Genomic DNA, 19,665 nt, shown 5'->3' on the forward strand with positions numbered 1-19,665 from the left:
AATATCTATATGAATATATAGGTATATATATATATATATATATATATATATATATATATTTAAAAATACTAAGAACATTTTCTTGTAAGTGAAGAACATTGGAATATTAAAAAATTTATTTCATGATTTAGATAGAATATACCATTTTAAACAACTTTTCAATTTACTTCTATTATCAAATTTGCTTTATTATCTTGTTATCCTCTGCTGAAGGAACAGCATTGCACACATCTGGATAGCCAATTGCAAGAGAGAAACATGTGCAAGCACCAATTTGCAGCCAGCTCTGATTAGTGTGGGATATGTGTGTATTATTTTTCAGCAAAAGAATACCAAGAGAACGATGCACATTTAAAAATAGAAGTGTATTAAAATGACATGCTCTATCTGAATCATTCAAGATTAATTTTGACTTTCCTATCCCTTTAAAACTTTACAGTAAAAACATTGAATAAAAGTGAGCAAATTTCCCAGTCCCAAATTCAGGACACCTCATAATTGTTCAGGAGGTGGTAACAAATAAAAAATTAAGGACATTTTGAATGTGAAAATAGCCTGCAATGAAAATCAGTAGAAAGAACTACTGGGAGATGAGGGGCTGCTGTATTATTCAAAGCAGTGATTTCCTAAGTAGGTCTTTCTTCACCTGAAGAATCTTATAAACTCAACCTAAGTTTCATTATAGTTGACCTTATTCAGTAACCTTGTCTTCCTCGTGTCCATAACAACCTGTTTGGCCCATATGCTATTCATCAGGGAAAATACATTTCTTTCATGTAATTAGCAAGAGTCCATGAGCTAGTGACGTATGGGATATACATTCCTACCAGGAGGGGCAAAGTTTCCCAAACCTTAAAATGCCTATAAATACACCCCTCACCACACCCACAATTCAGTTTTACAAACTTTGCCTCCCATGGAGGTGGTGAAGTAAGTTTGTGTTAGATTTCTACGTTGATATGCGCTTCGCAGCAGGCTGAAGCCTGGTTTTCCTCTCAGAGTGCAGTGAATATCAGAGGGATGTGAAGAGAGTATTGCCTATTTGAATACAATGGTCTTCCTCTAGGGCAGTGCTTTCCAAACTGTGTGTCGGGACACACTAGTGTGTCGGCAGCAGTGTGTAGGTGTGTCCCTGCTTCAGCACAATATTTTAAAAAAAATTAATTTTGTTTTCAAATTTTTTTTGGTTTCTGACTTTCCGCCGGCCTGCTATGCATATCACATGGTTGACACGATTGATACCTAGTGGGTCACAGATCTTAACCAATTGGCGCAGCTCAGTGGGAACTGAAACTATTCCCATTGGTGGCTTTGGCGGCACATTGGTTCCTGACTGCACGTGTAGTCTCCTTAATTGGCTTGTGACTGCATGTGTAGTCAGTGAGTGGGACAGCAGTGTGTTTGCAGCGCGGGCAGTAGTCAGTAGGGCTCACAGAGCTCTGAGGGCGGCAGTTTAAACGCTGAGCTGAAGTCAGAGGGGTTTTTTGCAGCTAGCTCCCAGTAGTGCATTGCTGTTCCTGCTCCTGATATTTGAATAGGAAGTGGAAGCTTAAAAATGCTTGATGATGAAATGTGAGTATCTTTATCTAATATTCCACCAAATATTCAGAAATTGTGTTCATCCCATCAACCTCATAAATCCCATTAAAACAGTAAGTAGCTATTGGTGTTTTTTTTTTTTTAATTCTTGCACATACATACTGTTACTTGTAAATACATATTATATAATTTATGTATGTGTCCGTATATTTTAAAACAAGTTAGTTTAACCTCCTTTTTGCTAGTACAACTGAATTAATTACCGTGTCGCGAAATGATGTAGGTCTAAAAAGTGTGTCACCAACATGAAAAGTTTGGAAAGCTCTGCTCTAGGGGATCTATTTCATAGGTTCTCTGTTATCGGTCGTAGAGATTTCTTCTCCTACCTCCCTTTTCAGATCGACAATATACTCTTATATACCATTTCCTCTACTGATTCTCGTTTCAGTACTGGTTTGGCTATCTACTATATGTAGATGAGTGTCCTGGGGTAAGTAAGTCTTATTTTTTGTGACACTCTAAGCTATAGTTGGGCACTTTATATGTAAAGTTCTAAATATATGTGTTTAAACTTATATTTGCCATGATTCAGGATAATCAGTATTCCTTCATTCAGACTGTCAGTTTCATTATTTGGGATAATGCATATGAATATATATTTTTTCTTACCTTGAATTTTTTTTTCAATTGACTATTTTTCCCTGCGGGCTGTTAGGCTCGCGGGGTAGAAAATGCTTAATTTTATTGCGTCATTTTTGGCGCAAACTTTTTTGGCGCAAAATTTGGTCATTTCCGGCGCCATTGTTGATGCCGGAAGTTGTTCGTAGTTATGTCATTTTTTTGACGCATGTGTTTTCAGACTTTTTTTGCGCCAAAAAATATGGGCTTCGGTTTCGGCGTCAGAAGATGTGACGTCATATTTGGCGCCAAAAGATATGGGTGTTGTATTTGGCCCCAATAATGTGGGTCACATTATTTAAGTCTCATATTTTTTGCTGCTTCTGGTTGCTAGAGGCTTATTTGTTTTGCATTTTACTCCCATTCCTGAAACTGTCATTTAAGGAATTTGATCATTTTGCTTTATATGTTGTTTTTTTCTATTACATATTGCAAGATATTTTGTACACTGTTCCTGAATCAAAACATGCTGAGGGATTCCTGTTGACTGATATCAGTTCTACCAAAGCTAAGTTCATTTATTTTAATGTTATGAATGTTTATCTTTAGCCATGGTTTGTAATAAGTTATCATGATAAACTTTTACATGCAGAATCTATTAGTATTATGCTTTATATATTGCTATTCTTTTTACATCTTATGTACAAGATATATTTAGACATTTATAAGAATATTTTTCTGATTCTATGTTAAGGCTTTGTCTGACATCCCGCCTTCTAATAAAAATTTTAGGTCTTTTTCAAACTTCTTTTTTAGTTGATGAAGTTTCAAATGACCAACAACATACTGAATTATCCTTCTCTGATGGTGTTTTTTCTCATTCAGAATTTTATTCATCAGATATTGACACTAACAAATCTACTTTTTTATTTTTTATTAGAGTACATTTGTTCTTTGTTGAAGAGGTGTTGATTATTTTGGATATTGAGGTAACTAGTTCTTTTTCAAGACTAGCTAGCATTTTATTTCTGCTTATTTAATCTTCTGTGTTTTCAGAGGTTTTTTTTCCAGTTCCTGATACTAGGGAATGGAATAGGCTGAGAATTTTCTTTTATTCCTTCTTCAAGGGTTTTTTAATTATATTCTTTGCCGGCAGTTACATTTTAGACATGTGCATGGCGAAAAAATTCGGTTCGGTTCGGAGCGATTCGGAATTTTTCGAAGTTCGGTTCGGATCAATTCAAATTCGGAATTTTACTAATTTTACGAATCGAACTGAACCGAATCGCACATGTCTATTTCAGTTTTGAGGGATCCCCAATTTAATGGGGCTATCTCTACTCCTGCTAAATATGCTATTGTTTCTATAGCAAAATAGTATTTATTTTCCTTTAGATGGTTGTATCTTATTTAAGGAAAATTATTTATTTTAAGGTACTTTTCTTGGACCTGTGATTTATTTGGATGATGTTGCAATTGCTTCATTTTTTTGTTAGGATACTTTAAGATCAAGTATCGGATTATGATTTATTTAGCATTATTAAAGGGACAAAATCTACTGCTCATTTGAAGTTCAGACTAGGTGCTGTTGCATTGTCTTGTTGTCTTGCATTTGTTGATTATGCAAGTCCAGTGTGTTGCCTGGTCCTTTAACTTGATTAACATGCTAATAATTTCATTTGTGTCTTCATTTTATTGAATATTTTTGCAAATGAGGTTTTTTCTATGTCTTTAGCTGTTTTAGCTAGAAGAATTTTGTGATTTCTAAAAAAATCCATATTTCTTTTTTTCCAAGATAATCAGTTATTTGGTTCATAATTGGATTCAATTCTTAACTGTTACTCTGGACTTCAAGATTGAGTTCTAGAACTAAAACTTTAAGCTTATATTAGTTTTGTTGTTCTTACTATGGAACGAAATCCTTAATTCTTACCCAAGTAACATGTTTTTAATTGGAGGTTTTTTAGTTCAAAATCTGCTCCCTAAATTTGCATGTATGTGCCGTATTCCAGCTTGGCTGGTAAGGGGCAGGTTAAGACTTTTTTGAAATTTGTTTGGTTCTATTCTGTCCAAATCTTTTAGATTTTGGGTACAGAATAAGATTCAGAGTAAAACCGTCTGTGAGAAGTCTCTTTTTCTCTATTATATTCCAGCTATTCCAGTAAGGCTAACACTTTCCTTAAGTGTGTTTCAGTCCTATATATTTGGGTTTTGATGAAGCGTGGCTGATCACCCGTTGGGGATTAAGCACTGCTCAGACCTGGAGTTTTCTGGGGTATTTATTCCAGTTCCATTTTTAGGAAATGGGTTTGGGGTTTTATTCAAGACTATTCATTGTTCTGAAGATAAAAAATCTTTCTGAATTGTCATATAAGTATACCATCTTTTAGAATGGTGTTTATATAGTCTATTTTGCCTTTTTTTCAGTGATGCATTATTTGTTTACAATAGATACAATAGATGCATATCTTTTTCAGATTCTCTTTTTTGACAAGCATTACCAATTTGTTGCTTTTCCTTCTGGTCTAGCGACAGTTCTAAGAATCTTTTCAAGGTTCTCAGTGTTCCTTATTTGGACAGTCTCGTGGTACTGACTCAGTCTTTTCGTTCTGCGGAATCTCATATGATTCAACTTTGTTTCTTCAAGACATGGTTAGAGGATCGTTTTATCAAAAACTTCTTGATTCCTCACACAAGGGTCACCTTTTTAGGTTTCCAGATAGTTTGTGTCAATGTCTTTGTCTCTAACAGACAAGTGACAATTTTATTGGGTTTCGTCTGTCGGAACCTTCAGTCTCTATTATTTCCTTCAGTTGCTTTATATGCATGGAAGTTTTAGGTCTCATGGCTGCTGCATTGGATTCGATTCCCTTTGCTCATTTTCATAGGAAACCTTTCCAGTTTTTTATGCTGTATAATGGTGCAGGGATTCTAGGATATCACTTTTTATATCTTCGAATCCTAATATTTAACTATCTTTTGATTCGGTGGTTAAGATCACCATCATTTAGTTCTACAGGTCTCTTCGGTTCTTTCAACCTGGACCATGATCTCTACAGATGCGAGTCTTTTAGGTTGAGAGGCTGTCTGAGGATCTCTGTTAGCACAAGGGGTTTGGAAATCTCAGGAGGCGAGATTACCATTTGATATTTTGGAACTCCGTGCATTCTCAGAGTTCTTCAGTTTGGTTTCTTTTTGAAGAAGAGACGTTTATTATTTTTTTCAGACAATGTCATAACTGTGGCGTATGTCAATCATCAGGGTGGGACTTTCAGTCCTTAGGCTGTAACAGAAGTATCTCGGATATTTGCTTGGGCTAAATCCAGCTCCTATCTAAATTCTGTGGTTTTTTTCCCAGGTATAGGCATTGGGAAGCGGATTATCTCTGTTAATCAAGCTTTATATCTGGGAGAATGGTCTCTTTACCCAAATATGTTTTCAATTTTTCAGATGTGAGGGCTTCCAGAAATAGATCTGTTGGCATCTCATCTAAACAAGGAACTTCCCAGGGGCCTATTCAGGTCAGGGGATCCTCAGGCAGAAGTAGTGTATGCATTGACACTTCCTTGGAATTATCATTCTGCCTATATTTTTTCATCTCTGGTTCTTCTTTTAAGAGTGATTTTCAAAATCATTAGAGAGCAATCTTTGGTGTGGCTGGTGGCTCTAGTATGACCACACAGGTTTTGGTATATAGTTCTTGATCGGATGTTCAGTTGCCAATCTTGGTTACTTCCATTAAGGCCAGACCTTATATCTTAACATTCGTTTTTTTCATCAGGAATTCAAATTATTAATTTGATGGTATGAAAATGTAACGCTTTGTACTTAGTCATAGAAGTTTCTCTGACTCAGTGATTAATACTATATTGCAGGCTCGTAAATCTATGTCTAGTAGGATTTATTATCGAGTTGGGAAGATTGACATCTCATGATGCTCTTCTTATGAATTCTCTTGGCCTTCTTTTAGAATTCCTAGGATTTTATAGTTTCTTCATAAGTTTTTGTCTGCATGTTCCTTTAAAGGACAAATCTCTGCTTTTTCTGTGCTGTTTCACAGTAAGAATTGCTAAATCTTTCTGATATTCATTGTTTTGTTCAGGCTTTGGTTTGTATCAAGCCTGTCATTTAAGCCAATTTCTCCTCCTTGGAGCCTTAATTTGGTTCTGAAGGCTTTACATGCTCTTCTGTTTGAGCATATGCATTCTTTGGACATTAATTACTTTCATGGAAAGTATTGTTCTTTTTAGACATCTCTTCAGCTAGAACAGTTTTCGAATTATCTGTTCTTTCTTGTGAATCTCCTTTTTCTGATTTTTCATCAGGATAAGGTGGTTTTTGCTGTCCTCATTTCAATTTTTACCTAAAGTTGTGAATTCTAACAACATTGGTAGAGGAATTATTGTCCCTTCCTTGTGTCCTAATCCTAAGAATTCTCTGGTAAGATTCTTACATTCTTTGGATGTGGTAAGAGTTTAGAAATATTATGTTGAAGCTACTCAGATTTCAGACAGACTTCTAGTCTATTTGTTATCTTTTCTGGTTTTAGGAAAGGTCAGAAGGCTTCTGCCATTTCTTTGGCATCTTGGTTAAGCTTTTTGATTCATCATGCTTATTTGGAATTGGGTTAATCCCCGCCTCAGAGGATTACGGCTCATTCTACTAGATCAGTCTCTACTTTCTGGACTTTTCAGAATGAAGCTTCTGTTGATCAGATTTTCAAAACAATGACTTGGTCTTCTTTGCATACTTTTACTAAATTCTACCATTTTGATGTTTTCAGAAGCAGTTTTGGTAGAATGGTACTTCAGGCAGCTGTTTTCATTTTGATTCTTCTGCTTATAATTTCAATTTTTTTCATTATAAAAATTGAAACTTTTGATTTGGGTAGTGGATTAATTTTTCAGCGGAATTGGCTGTCTTTATTTTATCCCTCCCTCTCTAGTGACTCTTGCGTGGAAGTTCCACATCTTGGGTATCTGCTATCTCATACGTCACTAGCTCATGGACTCTTGCTAATTACATGAAAGAAAACATAATTTACGTAAGAACTTACCTGATAAATTCATTTCTTTCATATTAGGAAGAGTCCATGAGGCCCACCCTTTTTTGTGGTGGTTATGATTTTTTTGTATAAAGCACAATTATTCCAATTCCTTATTTTTCGCTCCTTCTTATCACCCCACTTCTTGGCTATTCGTTAAACTGAATTGTGGGTGTGGTGAGGGGTGTATTTATAGGCATTTTAAGGTTTGGGAAACTTTGCCCCTCCTGGTAGGAATGTATATCCCATACGTCACTAGCTCATGGACTCTTGCTAATATGAAAGAAATGAATTTATCAGGTAAGTTCTTACATAAATTATGTTTTTCGGTAGCAGCATTAGTTTCAGGAATGCAGAAAAGGAACTTTCTAACTTAAGAATATTTGAGCATGGTTCTTGCTGTAAGAGACCATTTCAACCCATCATTGAGCTGGCAATGTTTTATTAGCACTCCATTCAGAATCCATTTTTCCCCGGTTATTAAATGCTTCACATAGACATTTTCCTTCCCTTTATTTTGAGCCAACTGAGCAGATGGTACAGTTTTAATGACAACACATAGGGGCCTATTTATCAAGGACCGAATTGCCCCTGATGCCCCTGATTCTGTGCTATTCTTCAGTGCCGGAAACAGCAGTTATGAAGCAGTTACCTTAAGACCGCTGCTCCTTAACTGGTCTGCTGCCTCTTAGGCTGTGGAAATCAATCTGCCCGATCCTATAAGATTTATTGAAACCCACTTCTAGCGGCCAGTTGGCCACAAATCTGCAGGGGGCGGCATTGCACAAGCAGTTCACAAGAATCTGCATTCAGCGATGTCTGTCGGACATGATATGCTACAGCATATCATGTCGGACAGACATTGATAAATCGGCCCCATGGACTTCTCTCAATGTCTTCTCCTTAGGATGTTGTGTTTAAGGTTACCCAGCTGTAGGATTCCTGGTGCTGAAAGCTTTTTTTCCAGTCCATTTCTTCAAGTAACTCAGTTTCATAAAATGAGAGAGCAGTGGCACAAAACTTATTTTCTTACCTTTCTTGTGGTAATGCTTCCTCTTTTTCCAGTTTTCCAAGGATTGTCTTAACAGCTGTAAGGAAACAGTCTTCAAGTTTGGACATCAAGGTTGTTTTCAAACCATCAGTGCTATCAATCACTTCAAATACAGTGACTGCATGTCCCTCTACTTGTTTGGCTGCTTCATGGAAAGATGTAGCCTTCAGACAAAGGGTTGTTTAAGAAATTCAGTAGAAACAATAGACATTTATCCTGAAAATTAAAATATGATTTTAGAAGTGTGAACATTATAGGAATTCTTTCAATTGCAGTAAGCAGTGCTAGCCACCTTGTTTGAGCATAACCCAACATCATTTAGTACTAAGTTTCTACATAGCCATAAAACTCCTTCAGAGTTTCAACTTTAAATGTGTAAGATTTGAAGTATACAAATATTTTGGAGATAGTCATCTCTACATCAACAGGCAAAATATTAGTAGCTTCACACACAGTTCTGTGGATGATGTGGCCTGCACACCCAAGTTCTATCAGCCCCTGCCCAAGATATATCTTCAGTTTGGTGAAAACATTGTTTTGGCTTTTCCTTTCTGCCACTCCAAAATTACAAGAACTGTGTTATCTGCACACAGTCCAACAACTTTTCCTACTAGACTATTGTTTTTGTTATGCAGTCACACAAATAATCACTCGAAATAATCAATGTTTGATCAGGCAAAGATTTTAGTTCAAATACTTTTACTTTTACTCCAGTTCTCCAATCAAAATACCTAACAAGCACAGGAAAAATATTGATCTCTTTATGACTGGATGCATCAATCAACACAGAAATAAATGTAGCCTCAGCTAAATCACAGTGCAACAGATCTAAAGCATGAGGGACAAACACGTTAAAACAGCTTCTGTTCTGATACTTGCGAGTGTGGGCTCTGTTACCTGGAGTATCTTTGATATACAATCCAAGGACTTACAACTATAATAGTGTGAAACTGTGTGTTATGCGAAAGCACCCTCAGTTAACTGCCCTTCCTTCTCAGCAAATTTCTCCTGTCTACAAAAGGTTTTTTAACAATGAGCTAGATGTGGCTGTAGATATTGTGTTTATCACTTTTAAAACGAGTTATAATATCCCCACGTCCACCATAGCTGATGGAAAAACTAGATGCACATGTGTTGAATCTCGCATCAGAGTAGAGACACGTCTTTGTGATAAATGGAAATTCCTTTGTAGCTGTTCATTAAAGGCACACTTATGCTTCTTTGGTGCCATTTCTATATATAAATATGAAATGACTGGTAGGAACTGCTGCCAAATTGGTTAAAATAAGTGGTAGAGAAACATAAACTTACTCTTTATATAATTTTTTTTTACAAACACTGTGGTAGGAAGGCACACAAATCCTTTAAAAAGCAGACACATATTGAATTAATCTTTATTTTTTAAAATATTAACCAATATGGAAGAAGCCAGAAATATAAAATATTGCCAATAAGTTAGTATTTAGGAGAAGTCACTTGCCTCGGGGCCAGAGCGTGGACAGAAGGGGGCCACCTTTCTCTCGGAGCGCACCATACGCTCATGGGGAACCCGGTGAGTTCTTACTGTGCAATGTAAATTTTCTTGCAGGCGTTGTGGTCACAAGCCTGCCATGGGGTTGCTTGGACCGTTTAGCCTCCTTATGTAAGGCAAGGAAGATGTACTCGCTCAGGATATCCTCTGCTGTTAGTTACAGTACATGATGGGCTCTCTACTGTAACCTCAAGACTGTTGGCTGGTTAACAACAGTGGAGGGGGCATTGTACTAGACAGTAGTGACATTTCTCACACAGCCCACAGGCTCTCAGTAAGTCCATTACATACATATACAATATAGTCAGTCCACTTCAGCTCTGCACATTGGACATGCCTATGGGAGGCTGGTGCATATTATTCACTTAATAGACAGCATGTGGACAGGGGCTTTTATTACTTGGAGTGTGCAATCGGTAATTTTGTTACTAAATTGTTATAGTATGTGTTATACACTCTTTAGAACTAAGATGTTTAGGCCCCATTAAACTTCCCTTTTCTCGGGTCCCAAACTTTTAATAATCCTCTCGTTTAAAGAGCTGCCCAGGAAAGCCAAGGAGACAGCGGCTGTTTCACTGTTAGGACCAGAAGATCGGGTAAGAAAGGGAGGAGAGAGCTAAGTTCCCACCGAGTACGTCAGTTTGGTGCGCTACCCACTCCTTCTTGTCTCTGTCCTCATAGCCACCTAGTGTGCAGCAGGAGATCTGCTCGCCAGTGCTCGCCCAGTCCTGGAAGAGATAAGGAGACATCCCTATACCATGAGCTGAGGGGGTCGCTTAATTTTTGAGTGATAATAGTTTCACTATAGTTTTTGGAAAATCTTTAATTGCAAACATAGTATAATTACACTTAGACTATACTTAAAGAATATAGGAAGATGTAGGTACACTTCATAACACTGGGATATTTGTGCAGTTAATATCTTTTTCATCAGGACAAAGTACTGTTACATACTTTGCCTAGTTTTCTCCAGAGAATGTTAACCCGGAGATCGTTGTACGCTCGTTGTATCCAAATCCAAAATCCTGAAAGGAGAGACTATTGCATAATCTGGATATGGTCAGGGTGTTGAAGTTTTATTTACAGGCTACTAATGACTTCTGTCAGTCTGTAGTTTGTTTGTTTTGTTTTCAGGTAGACGTAAGGGCCAAAATACACACTTATGTTTACTTAGCTGCATGGTTACAAAGTCTGATTCACAGAGCTTACTTGGAGGCGGGGCAATCACTGCCCTTAAAAATGTCTACATCTTGGGCTTTCAAGAATGAGACTTCAGTAGAACAAATTTGCAAGGCTGCAACTTGGTCTGTTTTGCATACTTTCACCAAATTTTATCATTTTGAAGTGTGTTCATCAGCAAAGGCAGGTTTTGGCAGGAAGGTTTTTCTATTTACCAGCCCTTTCTTTCAATTTTTGTAAATCCTCTTGCAGAGAAATTACATGCTGCACTGACCTAATCACTTTACACAACTTTGTGTCATGCAAAAATAGAGATGATGATATTTAATCCATCCTCCATTTTTTGTCCAGTCTGAGTATGATCCATTTACTACTACTCATTGCTCCCTGTCTTTTATCCAGATATTTATCCAAGATAAAACATTTTTAGCTATTCTCAGTTATTTTTGTACAATAATATCTCTCATTTGGCACTGTATTGAAAGCCTTTGCAAAATCGAAGTATGTCACATGACCTGATTCTCCTTTATCCATATTCTTTACTTCTGTATATAATCTAATTAGAATAGTTTGATATAATCTACTCCTGATAAAACCATGCTAATTTGAACTCATAATTGTGTTTACATAAATATGGTAACAAATATAATCCCTTTCAGTATATTCCCCACTACTGATGTCAGACTTACTGGTCCTTAATCAGCCCTGCTTACTTTCGAAAAAGTTGCACCAGCTTTACACCAGCCCTGGAGTACTATGCCTGAAGATAGAAAGTCTTAAAAAAATAAGAGTAAAAATGGAAATTTCCTTAATTAGTAAAGTAGTTTTAGTGTCATCTGAATAATATTTTAGATCTAAAAAGATGGAAACTCTGCAACCACTAATGACTAACATATCTTTTAAAGCTAATAATAATAATTAAATTGTATTTTCTTTTCTTCGTTGCTGCTACTAAACTAGAGTATTTTAAAATATATTAGTTTTATTAATTTTTGTGAAGCCGATATTAAAATGACACATTTTGTTTTTAGAAATGTGTAAAAAAACAAAACACACACTTCCTTTTAGTTTCATATAATACAGTATAATATACACACAAACACTATTTAATATTTACTTTTTAACTGTCAGCTTCCATTTTGTGTTGTTCTGCACTATGGGCTCAATGTACAAAGCAACATATGCTGCTTTTGAGCCCTTGCAGGCAGGCCAACCTCTGAGGGGACCGAGCTTAAACATCCTGACCAATCACAAGAGAGCATGGGGCTGCATTGCACAAGGAAGTCCTAGTGCAATGGTACTTGCAGCAGAAGTACAGGCTTATACCGACCTCAAATTAGGCCAGATCAATATGGTAACTTTGTTTCACTGGATGGATTCAATAAAGGTGATATTTTTTTTTGTATACAGCAGCCACACAAACTCAACTTTACCACTATGAGGATACTGAGACGGACAACCTTAAAGACTTACAGATAGGAGAGCATAGTGAGAAGGACAGCCTTATAGTCTTACAGATAGGAGAGGATAGTGAGATGGACAACCTTATAGTCTTACAGATAGGAGAGGATAGTGAGACAGACAACCTTATAGTCTTACAGATAGGAGAGGATAGTGAGATGGACAACCTTATAGTCTTACAGATAGGAGAGGATAGTGAGACGGACAACCTTAAAGACTTACAGATAGTTGAGGATAGTGAGAAGGGACAACCTTATAGCCTTACAGATTGGGGAGGATAGTGAGACAGACAACCTTAAAGACTTACAGATAGGGTAGTATAATGAGACGGACAACCTTATAGTTTTACAGATAGGGGAGGATAGTGAGACGGACAAACTTATAGTCTTACAGATAGGAGAGGATAGTGAGACAGACAACCTTATAGTCTTACAGATAGGAGAGAATAGTGAGATGGACAACCTTATAGTCTTACAGATAGGAGAGGATAGTGAGACAGACCACCTTATAGTCTTACAGATAGGAGAGGATAGTGAGACAGACAACCTTATAGACTTACAGATAGGAGAGGATAGTGAGACGGACAACCTTAAAGACTTACAGATAGTTGAGGATAGTGAGAAGGGACAACCTTATAGCCTTACAGATTGGGGAGGATAGTGAGACGGACAACCTTATAGACTTACAGATAGGGGTGGATAATGAGACAGACAACTTTATAGTCTTACAGATAGGGGAGGATAGTGCGATGGACAACTTTATAGTCTTACAGATAGGAGAGGATAGTGAGACGGACAACCTTATAGTCTTACAGATTGGGGAGGATAATGAGACGGACATCTTTATAGTCTTACAGATAGGGGAGGATAATGAGATGGACAACTTTATAGTCTTACAGATAGGGGAGGATAGTGAGATGGACAAATGTATAGTCTTACAGATAGGAGAGGATAGTGAGACGGACAACCTTATAGTCTTACAGATAGGAGAGTATAGTGAGACAGACACACTTATAGTCTTACAGATAGGGGAGGATAGTGAGAAGGACAACCTTATAGCCTTACAGATAGGGGAGGATAGTGAGAAGGACACATTTATAGTCTTACAGATAGGGGAGGATAGTGAGAAGGACAACCTTATAGCCTTACAGATAGGGGAGGAAAGTGAGACAGACAACCTTATAGTCTTACAGATAGAGGAGACTAATGAGACGGACAACCTTATAGTCTTACAGATAGGGGAGGATAATGATACGGTCAACTTTATAGTCTTACAGATAGGGGAGGATTGTGAGAAGGACAACCTTATAGACTTACAGATAGGAGAGGATAGTGAGATAGACAACCTTATAGCCTTACAGATAGGGGAGGATAGTGAGAAGGACAACCTTATAGCCTTACAGATAGGGGAGGATAGTGAGACGGACAACCTTATAGACTTACAGATAGGGGTGGATAATGAGACAGACAACTTTATAGTCTTACAGATAGGGGAGGATAGTGCGATGGACAACTTTATAGTCTTACAGATAGGAGAGGATAGTGAGACGGACAACCTTATAGTCTTACAGATAGAGGAGAATAATGAGACGGACAACCTTATAGTCTTACAGATAGGGGAGGATAATGATACGGTCAACTTTATAGTCTTACAGATAGGGGAGGATTGTGAGAAAGACAACCTTATAGACTTACAGATAGGAGAGGATAGTGAGATAGACAACCTTATAGCCTTACAGATAGGGGAGGATAATGAGACGGACAACCTTATAGCCTTACAGATAGGGGAGGATAGTGAGAAAGACAACCTTATAGCCTTACAGATAGGGGAGGATAGTGAGACGGATAACCTTATACTCTTACAGATAGGGGAGGATAATGAGACGGACAACCTTATAGTCTTACAGATAGGGGAGGATAGTGAGACAGACAACCTTAAAGACTTACAGATAGGGTAGTATAATGAGACGGACAACCTTATAGTTTTACAGATAGGGGAGGATAGTGAGACGGACAACCTTATAGTCTTACAGATAGGAGAGGATAGTGAGACAGACAACCTTATAGTCTTACAGATAGGAGAGGATAGTGAGACAGACAACCTTATAGTCTTACAGATAGGGGAGGATAGTGAGACGGACAACCTTATAGTCTTACAGATAGAGGAGGATAGTGAGACAGACAACCTTATAGTCTTACAGATAGGAGAGGATAGTGAGACAGACAACCTTATAGTCTTACAGATAGGGGAGGATAGTGAGACGGGCAACCTTATAGACTTACAGATAGGGGAGGATAGTGAGACGGACAACCTTATAGTCTTACAGATAGGGCAGATAGTGAGAAGGACAACATTATAGTCTTACAGATAGGGATCTTTTGTTTGTGGTGGTTTGACAGCAATGGGACCATTATAGCGGAATTGGGCTGTCACTTACTAGCTATTGATAGTACTTGCAAAGTTCAATTTTCTTTGTAACGTCTGCCTGAAGATCAGTATGTTTACTTCTGTTTTTAACTTTATGCATTTGTACTTATTTAATTCAAAGTTGATTTAACTTTTCACTGCAATTTTTTTTTTGTGAGTGAGTTCTGTAACAGATGCACTCAATATCTTCTTTTTTGTTTGTAATGTATTGTGATTTATATCTTTCACCCCCCACTACAGTAATAGTAACAATGTTGGCATAAAAAATAAAGCTATATATAGTGGCTTAGAATCGTATGTAGGATTGGATTTAGAGTGTACTGGCTGCTATTTTTCTTGTTGTATGTCCGCTGCCCGTTCACTGCAAAGAGGACAGTATCCTATGTCCGGAGCCTTGTCTGCCCACCCTTTTGTACATTGGGCCCTTTAATAAAAAACAAACAAAAAATAAAATAAAACAATAAATACAGTAGTGACAATTTAAGGGTTATTATAATCAACATTGAAATACACAAAGTTATACTCCTGCTCCAGAAGTAGATATGAACTGCAATTGGAACATATGGATGTATGCCAGATTCTTATTTGCTCCCCAGCTGTATTCTGTATTTAACCATTTTTACATGGGTTAAGTACAGGGGAAAAAATATTTATAAAATAAAATATTTTAATGAAATAAGATATTTTTATACCATAAGTGAGCAATATAGAACCTTGCTGTAGATGAGATATTGGGGTATATTTATGATTGTGCGAGCGGACATGATCCGATATTGTGGATCATGTACGCTGCACATCGATAAATGCTGATAGCATACACTCTTGGCATTTATCATTGCACCAGCAGTTCTTGTGAACTGCTGGTGCAATGCCGCCCCTTGCAGATTCGCTAGTAGGGAGTGTCAATCAACCCGATCGTATTCGATCGGGTTGATTTCTGGCAATTTCTGTCCGAGGCCTCAAAGAAGGTGGACAGGTTATGGAGCAGCGGTCTCTAGACCTGAAGGCTCGCCAGAAACACGGGGCATCAAGCTCCTTACGGAGCTTGATAAATATGCTCCATTGTGTTAATGGAATATGAAACAGTATTACTTAAGTAAAAACATATATGCTAAATCAAAGTAAACTTAAAAAGAAGCAGATTGAGTTAAGAAATAAAAACGTACTTGTTATCTTGCAAAATGAGCACGTAGAAATTCTTAGTTTAGCCACTGCCTGCTGCTAGATAAGGAAGCAGACATTCTGGCAACTTAGGTTGCATTCTGCCTGTTCTGAGCATGGGCAATGTTTATCTAGTATTTACTTAATACTAAACCAGCTCATGTTACTCTAGAAGTTTTATGACATCAAGCGATAAATGCCTTTCTGCAGAGGCCACCGTTTCCTTGTAGGGCTGTGACAGGAAGTAATGGATACTGCAAAATTAAATAAAAACAAAGAAATAAAACGTGTACTTCATTTAAATTGATAAATAATACATAATGCAATGATTTATATTATATATCAGCCAATGCACTGTTTCATATCCCTTTTAAAGTTACACTCTTCCTAAATAGGCTTTTACACTGTGACAAATGTATTGTTTCTTGATATTTGTTAAGCAAGTGCATAAAATGTACAAGCATGCAAATAATTGCACACGTTTATGTGATTTTATATACCAACTTCCAACTATATAGCATCATTCATAGCCCAATACTGCAGTGCTATTCGTACTCACCGTGAAACAACAAGAAATTCATTAAAGTGCATTAAAGTGTCACACTAGCTTTCCATTTAACAGTCTTTGGTATTTTATGTACAGCTCCAGCATGGATTGTAATGTCCTCCAAGAGTAACTTGCTTGGATGCAGGACTGTTTGCCGACTGACAGTAGCAAATGGATACTCTCTGTCAGCCAATTTATATGTCTGAATCCATTTCCCCTGTTGTGTAGCAGATGTATTTTCAAAATTTATGGGTGTCAGCGCTGTGTCATGTTCGTATTTATTTATTTATTTTTGTTTATTTTATTTTTTTCAACAGACAAAACTTGCCAACGGCTCTTCCAGCATGATTGTGCCCAAGCAGAGAAAGCTGTCCGCAAACTATGAGAAAGAAAGGGAGCTCTGTATTAAGTATTTTGAGCAGTGGTCGGAATGTGATCAGGTGGAGTTTGTTGAACATCTGATTTCACGGATGTGCCACTATCAGCATGGACACATAAATACATATCTTAAGCCAATGTTGCAAAGGGATTTTATCACTGCGCTTCCAGGTAAACTTTTTATAGTGATTTTTTTTTTACTCCTGTCAATAATCATTATTTAGTATCACTTTTTATTATTGTTGTTTAGCAAAAGCATCTCTTAAAGGCACAGTCAACATTATTTAGTGGCAGTTATCTAACATATCTTTCTATCTAGTATTGAAATCAGCATTTGTTTAGCTTAAATTTACCTCAGAAATTGCTCTAAAGCTGCCCCCTTTGCTCCAGCTTTTTATTTTTTAAAATTTTAATTAGCAGGAGGTGTTTCAGCCTAACAGGATACAATTGCATACTGTATCACAATTGTTTTCAGCAAATAGATTGGGTTGAGCGGTCACCTTTGTGTTGACAGAACCACTTGGTGCTAATTTAAATTAAAAACAACTCCGGCCATGGAGGCAGCTTGGGGGCATCAGCTGCAGATTTCTTTTTGAGGTAAATTTGAGTTATAATACTGCAGATCTCAGTGCTATTTACAGACATCCCAACCTGCAAAAACTCATTTCAGGGAGGTGGCTTCTCCCGCTACTGCGTCACCACCCCCCCTCCCAGTTATATATCGGACACCTTGAAACTGTAAATAAGATAGGGACTTATCATTTAAGTAGCTTCCCAATAACGTCACATTAAAAAAGTAGCTTTATTGCACAACCACATACAACAAACCTATTTTCCAGTGATAGTACGCTTGTTGAATGTTTAAATATTTTAGAATACGAAGTGCAGTAAATAAGGTAGTATTTGTGTTTTATTTTATTAGAATACGTGGGGATTTTTGGTTACTGGTGCATGCTTTGAGGGTTCTATAACATCCCAGCAACTAAAGGCATTCCTTAAAGGGACACTGAACCCAATTTTTTTCTTTTGTGATTCAGATCGAGCATGCAATTTAAGCAAGTTTCTCATTTACTCCTATTATTAATTTTTCTTTGTTCTCTTGTTATCTCTATTCGAAAAAGAAGGAATCTAAGCTTTTTTTTGGTTCAGAACTCTGGACAGGACTTTTTTATCGGTGGATGAATTTATCCACCAATTAGCAAGGACAACCCAGGTTGTTCACCAAAAATTGGCCGGCATCTAAACTTACATTCTTGCATTTCAAATAAAGATACCAAGAGAATGAAGAAAATTTGATAATAGGAGTAAATTAGAAAGTTGCTTAAAATTTCATGCTATCTGAATCACGAAAGAAAATTTTTTGGTTCAGTGTCCCTTTAAAGAAACAATTTTCTGGATTTGGGCCACATTGGATCATAGTACTTGGAGTTTCAGGAAGATTGCACTCCATTTGCTGGCATCAGGGAGCCGCTATTACAATCAGGGAGACTTCCTGAACTTCAGGGAGACTTGGGATGTCTGTATTTACACAGGTATGTTTAGATTGTTGCCACCAAGGATTTTATTGATTTCAAATGTTCTATTGACTGATGCCTTAATCACAGTCTGTTTTCACAAACAACAGCTCTACAAATTACTCTGCCATTTGTTAATTAACAGTAAAAATCCATTAAAGCAAAGCCATTAGTTAAAGAATATGCTGAAATGTCAAAAACATAGGTTTGAAGTTGTTTTACCTCTAATTTTCTGCTGTAGGCTTGCTCCACACACAACTCTTGCTTTGTGTTCAAGTGGTTTCAGATCTCAGGTTTGTTACATCAGGTATCACTTCAGATATCAAAAAGAGTGTTTTGCGCTGATATCAATGTAGAACTATAACATACTGTGTCAGGCACTTGTCTAGCAGGAAGCCCATCATAAGGCATGAAGACTTAATGAATTACTGCAAAATTATATGAAAGGTAATGGACTCTGAAAGCTAGCACTGCTTCTCTTGTTGCACAGCATATAACAGCCTGCAGAAAATGCAAACTAGCATGTCTGTATCCAACTCACATTATAAAATATTTAAAGGGACAATAAAGTCAAAATTAAACTTTCATGATATAGATAAAGCATGCAATTTTAAACAAGGTTCCAATTTACTTCTGTTATCTAATTTGATTTGTTCTCTTGGCATCCTTTGTTAAAAAAAGGCATACCTAGATAGACTCAAGGGCAGCAATGTGCTACTGGGAGCTAACTGCTGATTAATGGCTGCACATATCTACCTGTTATCAATGGTTCACCCTATGTGTTCAGCTAGCTCCGGTATGTCACGCCCTTATCAAGGATTGAACCTGGGACTCCTGGTCCACAGCCTTTTGCCTTACTTTTGAGCCAGCAGAGGGCTCTGTCTTAGGTTGAAATTCTTGGAGACTGCTGCCTGAACTGGCTGTGTTCTTTAGCTCCACCTGCCTGACAGCTGCAGATAGTTTTCTAGCAGTTTCCTCCCTGGCCTGGCAATGTGGTTACACCCCTTTGTTTTTGCTTCTGCTCAGTATTCTGCATTCTGCTGTGATTTCTCTTCTTGGCTTCTGTACGTGGCTTGATCATTCTTTTGGTTTTCTCCTTTGTATGATGAAAAAATGCACTGTAACCTTGTTTCCTGACCGCTGGCTTGAATTTAGACTTTGCTTCATTACAACTGCCTGTTGATTCCACTGACCAAGGCCCCTTTGTGGGCATTC

The 19,665-nt window shown here is 37.3% G+C and overlaps 1 protein-coding gene across 2 annotated transcripts in view; it reads left to right on the forward strand.

The window, feature by feature from the left end:
- Positions 1 to 19,665, forward strand: part of BTRC (beta-transducin repeat containing E3 ubiquitin protein ligase) — a 559,581-nt gene that overhangs the window by 360,567 nt on the left and 179,349 nt on the right. For both annotated transcript variants that reach the window (XM_053692479.1, XM_053692481.1), the window contains one exon: positions 16,876 to 17,107. In XM_053692479.1, coding sequence (XP_053548454.1) covers positions 16,876 to 17,107 — 232 coding nt within the window. The remainder of the gene's footprint in view (positions 1 to 16,875; positions 17,108 to 19,665) is intronic.

This window comes from Bombina bombina, chromosome 9, assembly GCF_027579735.1.
Source record: "Bombina bombina isolate aBomBom1 chromosome 9, aBomBom1.pri, whole genome shotgun sequence".
NCBI classification, from domain to species: Eukaryota; Metazoa; Chordata; class Amphibia; order Anura; family Bombinatoridae; genus Bombina; species Bombina bombina.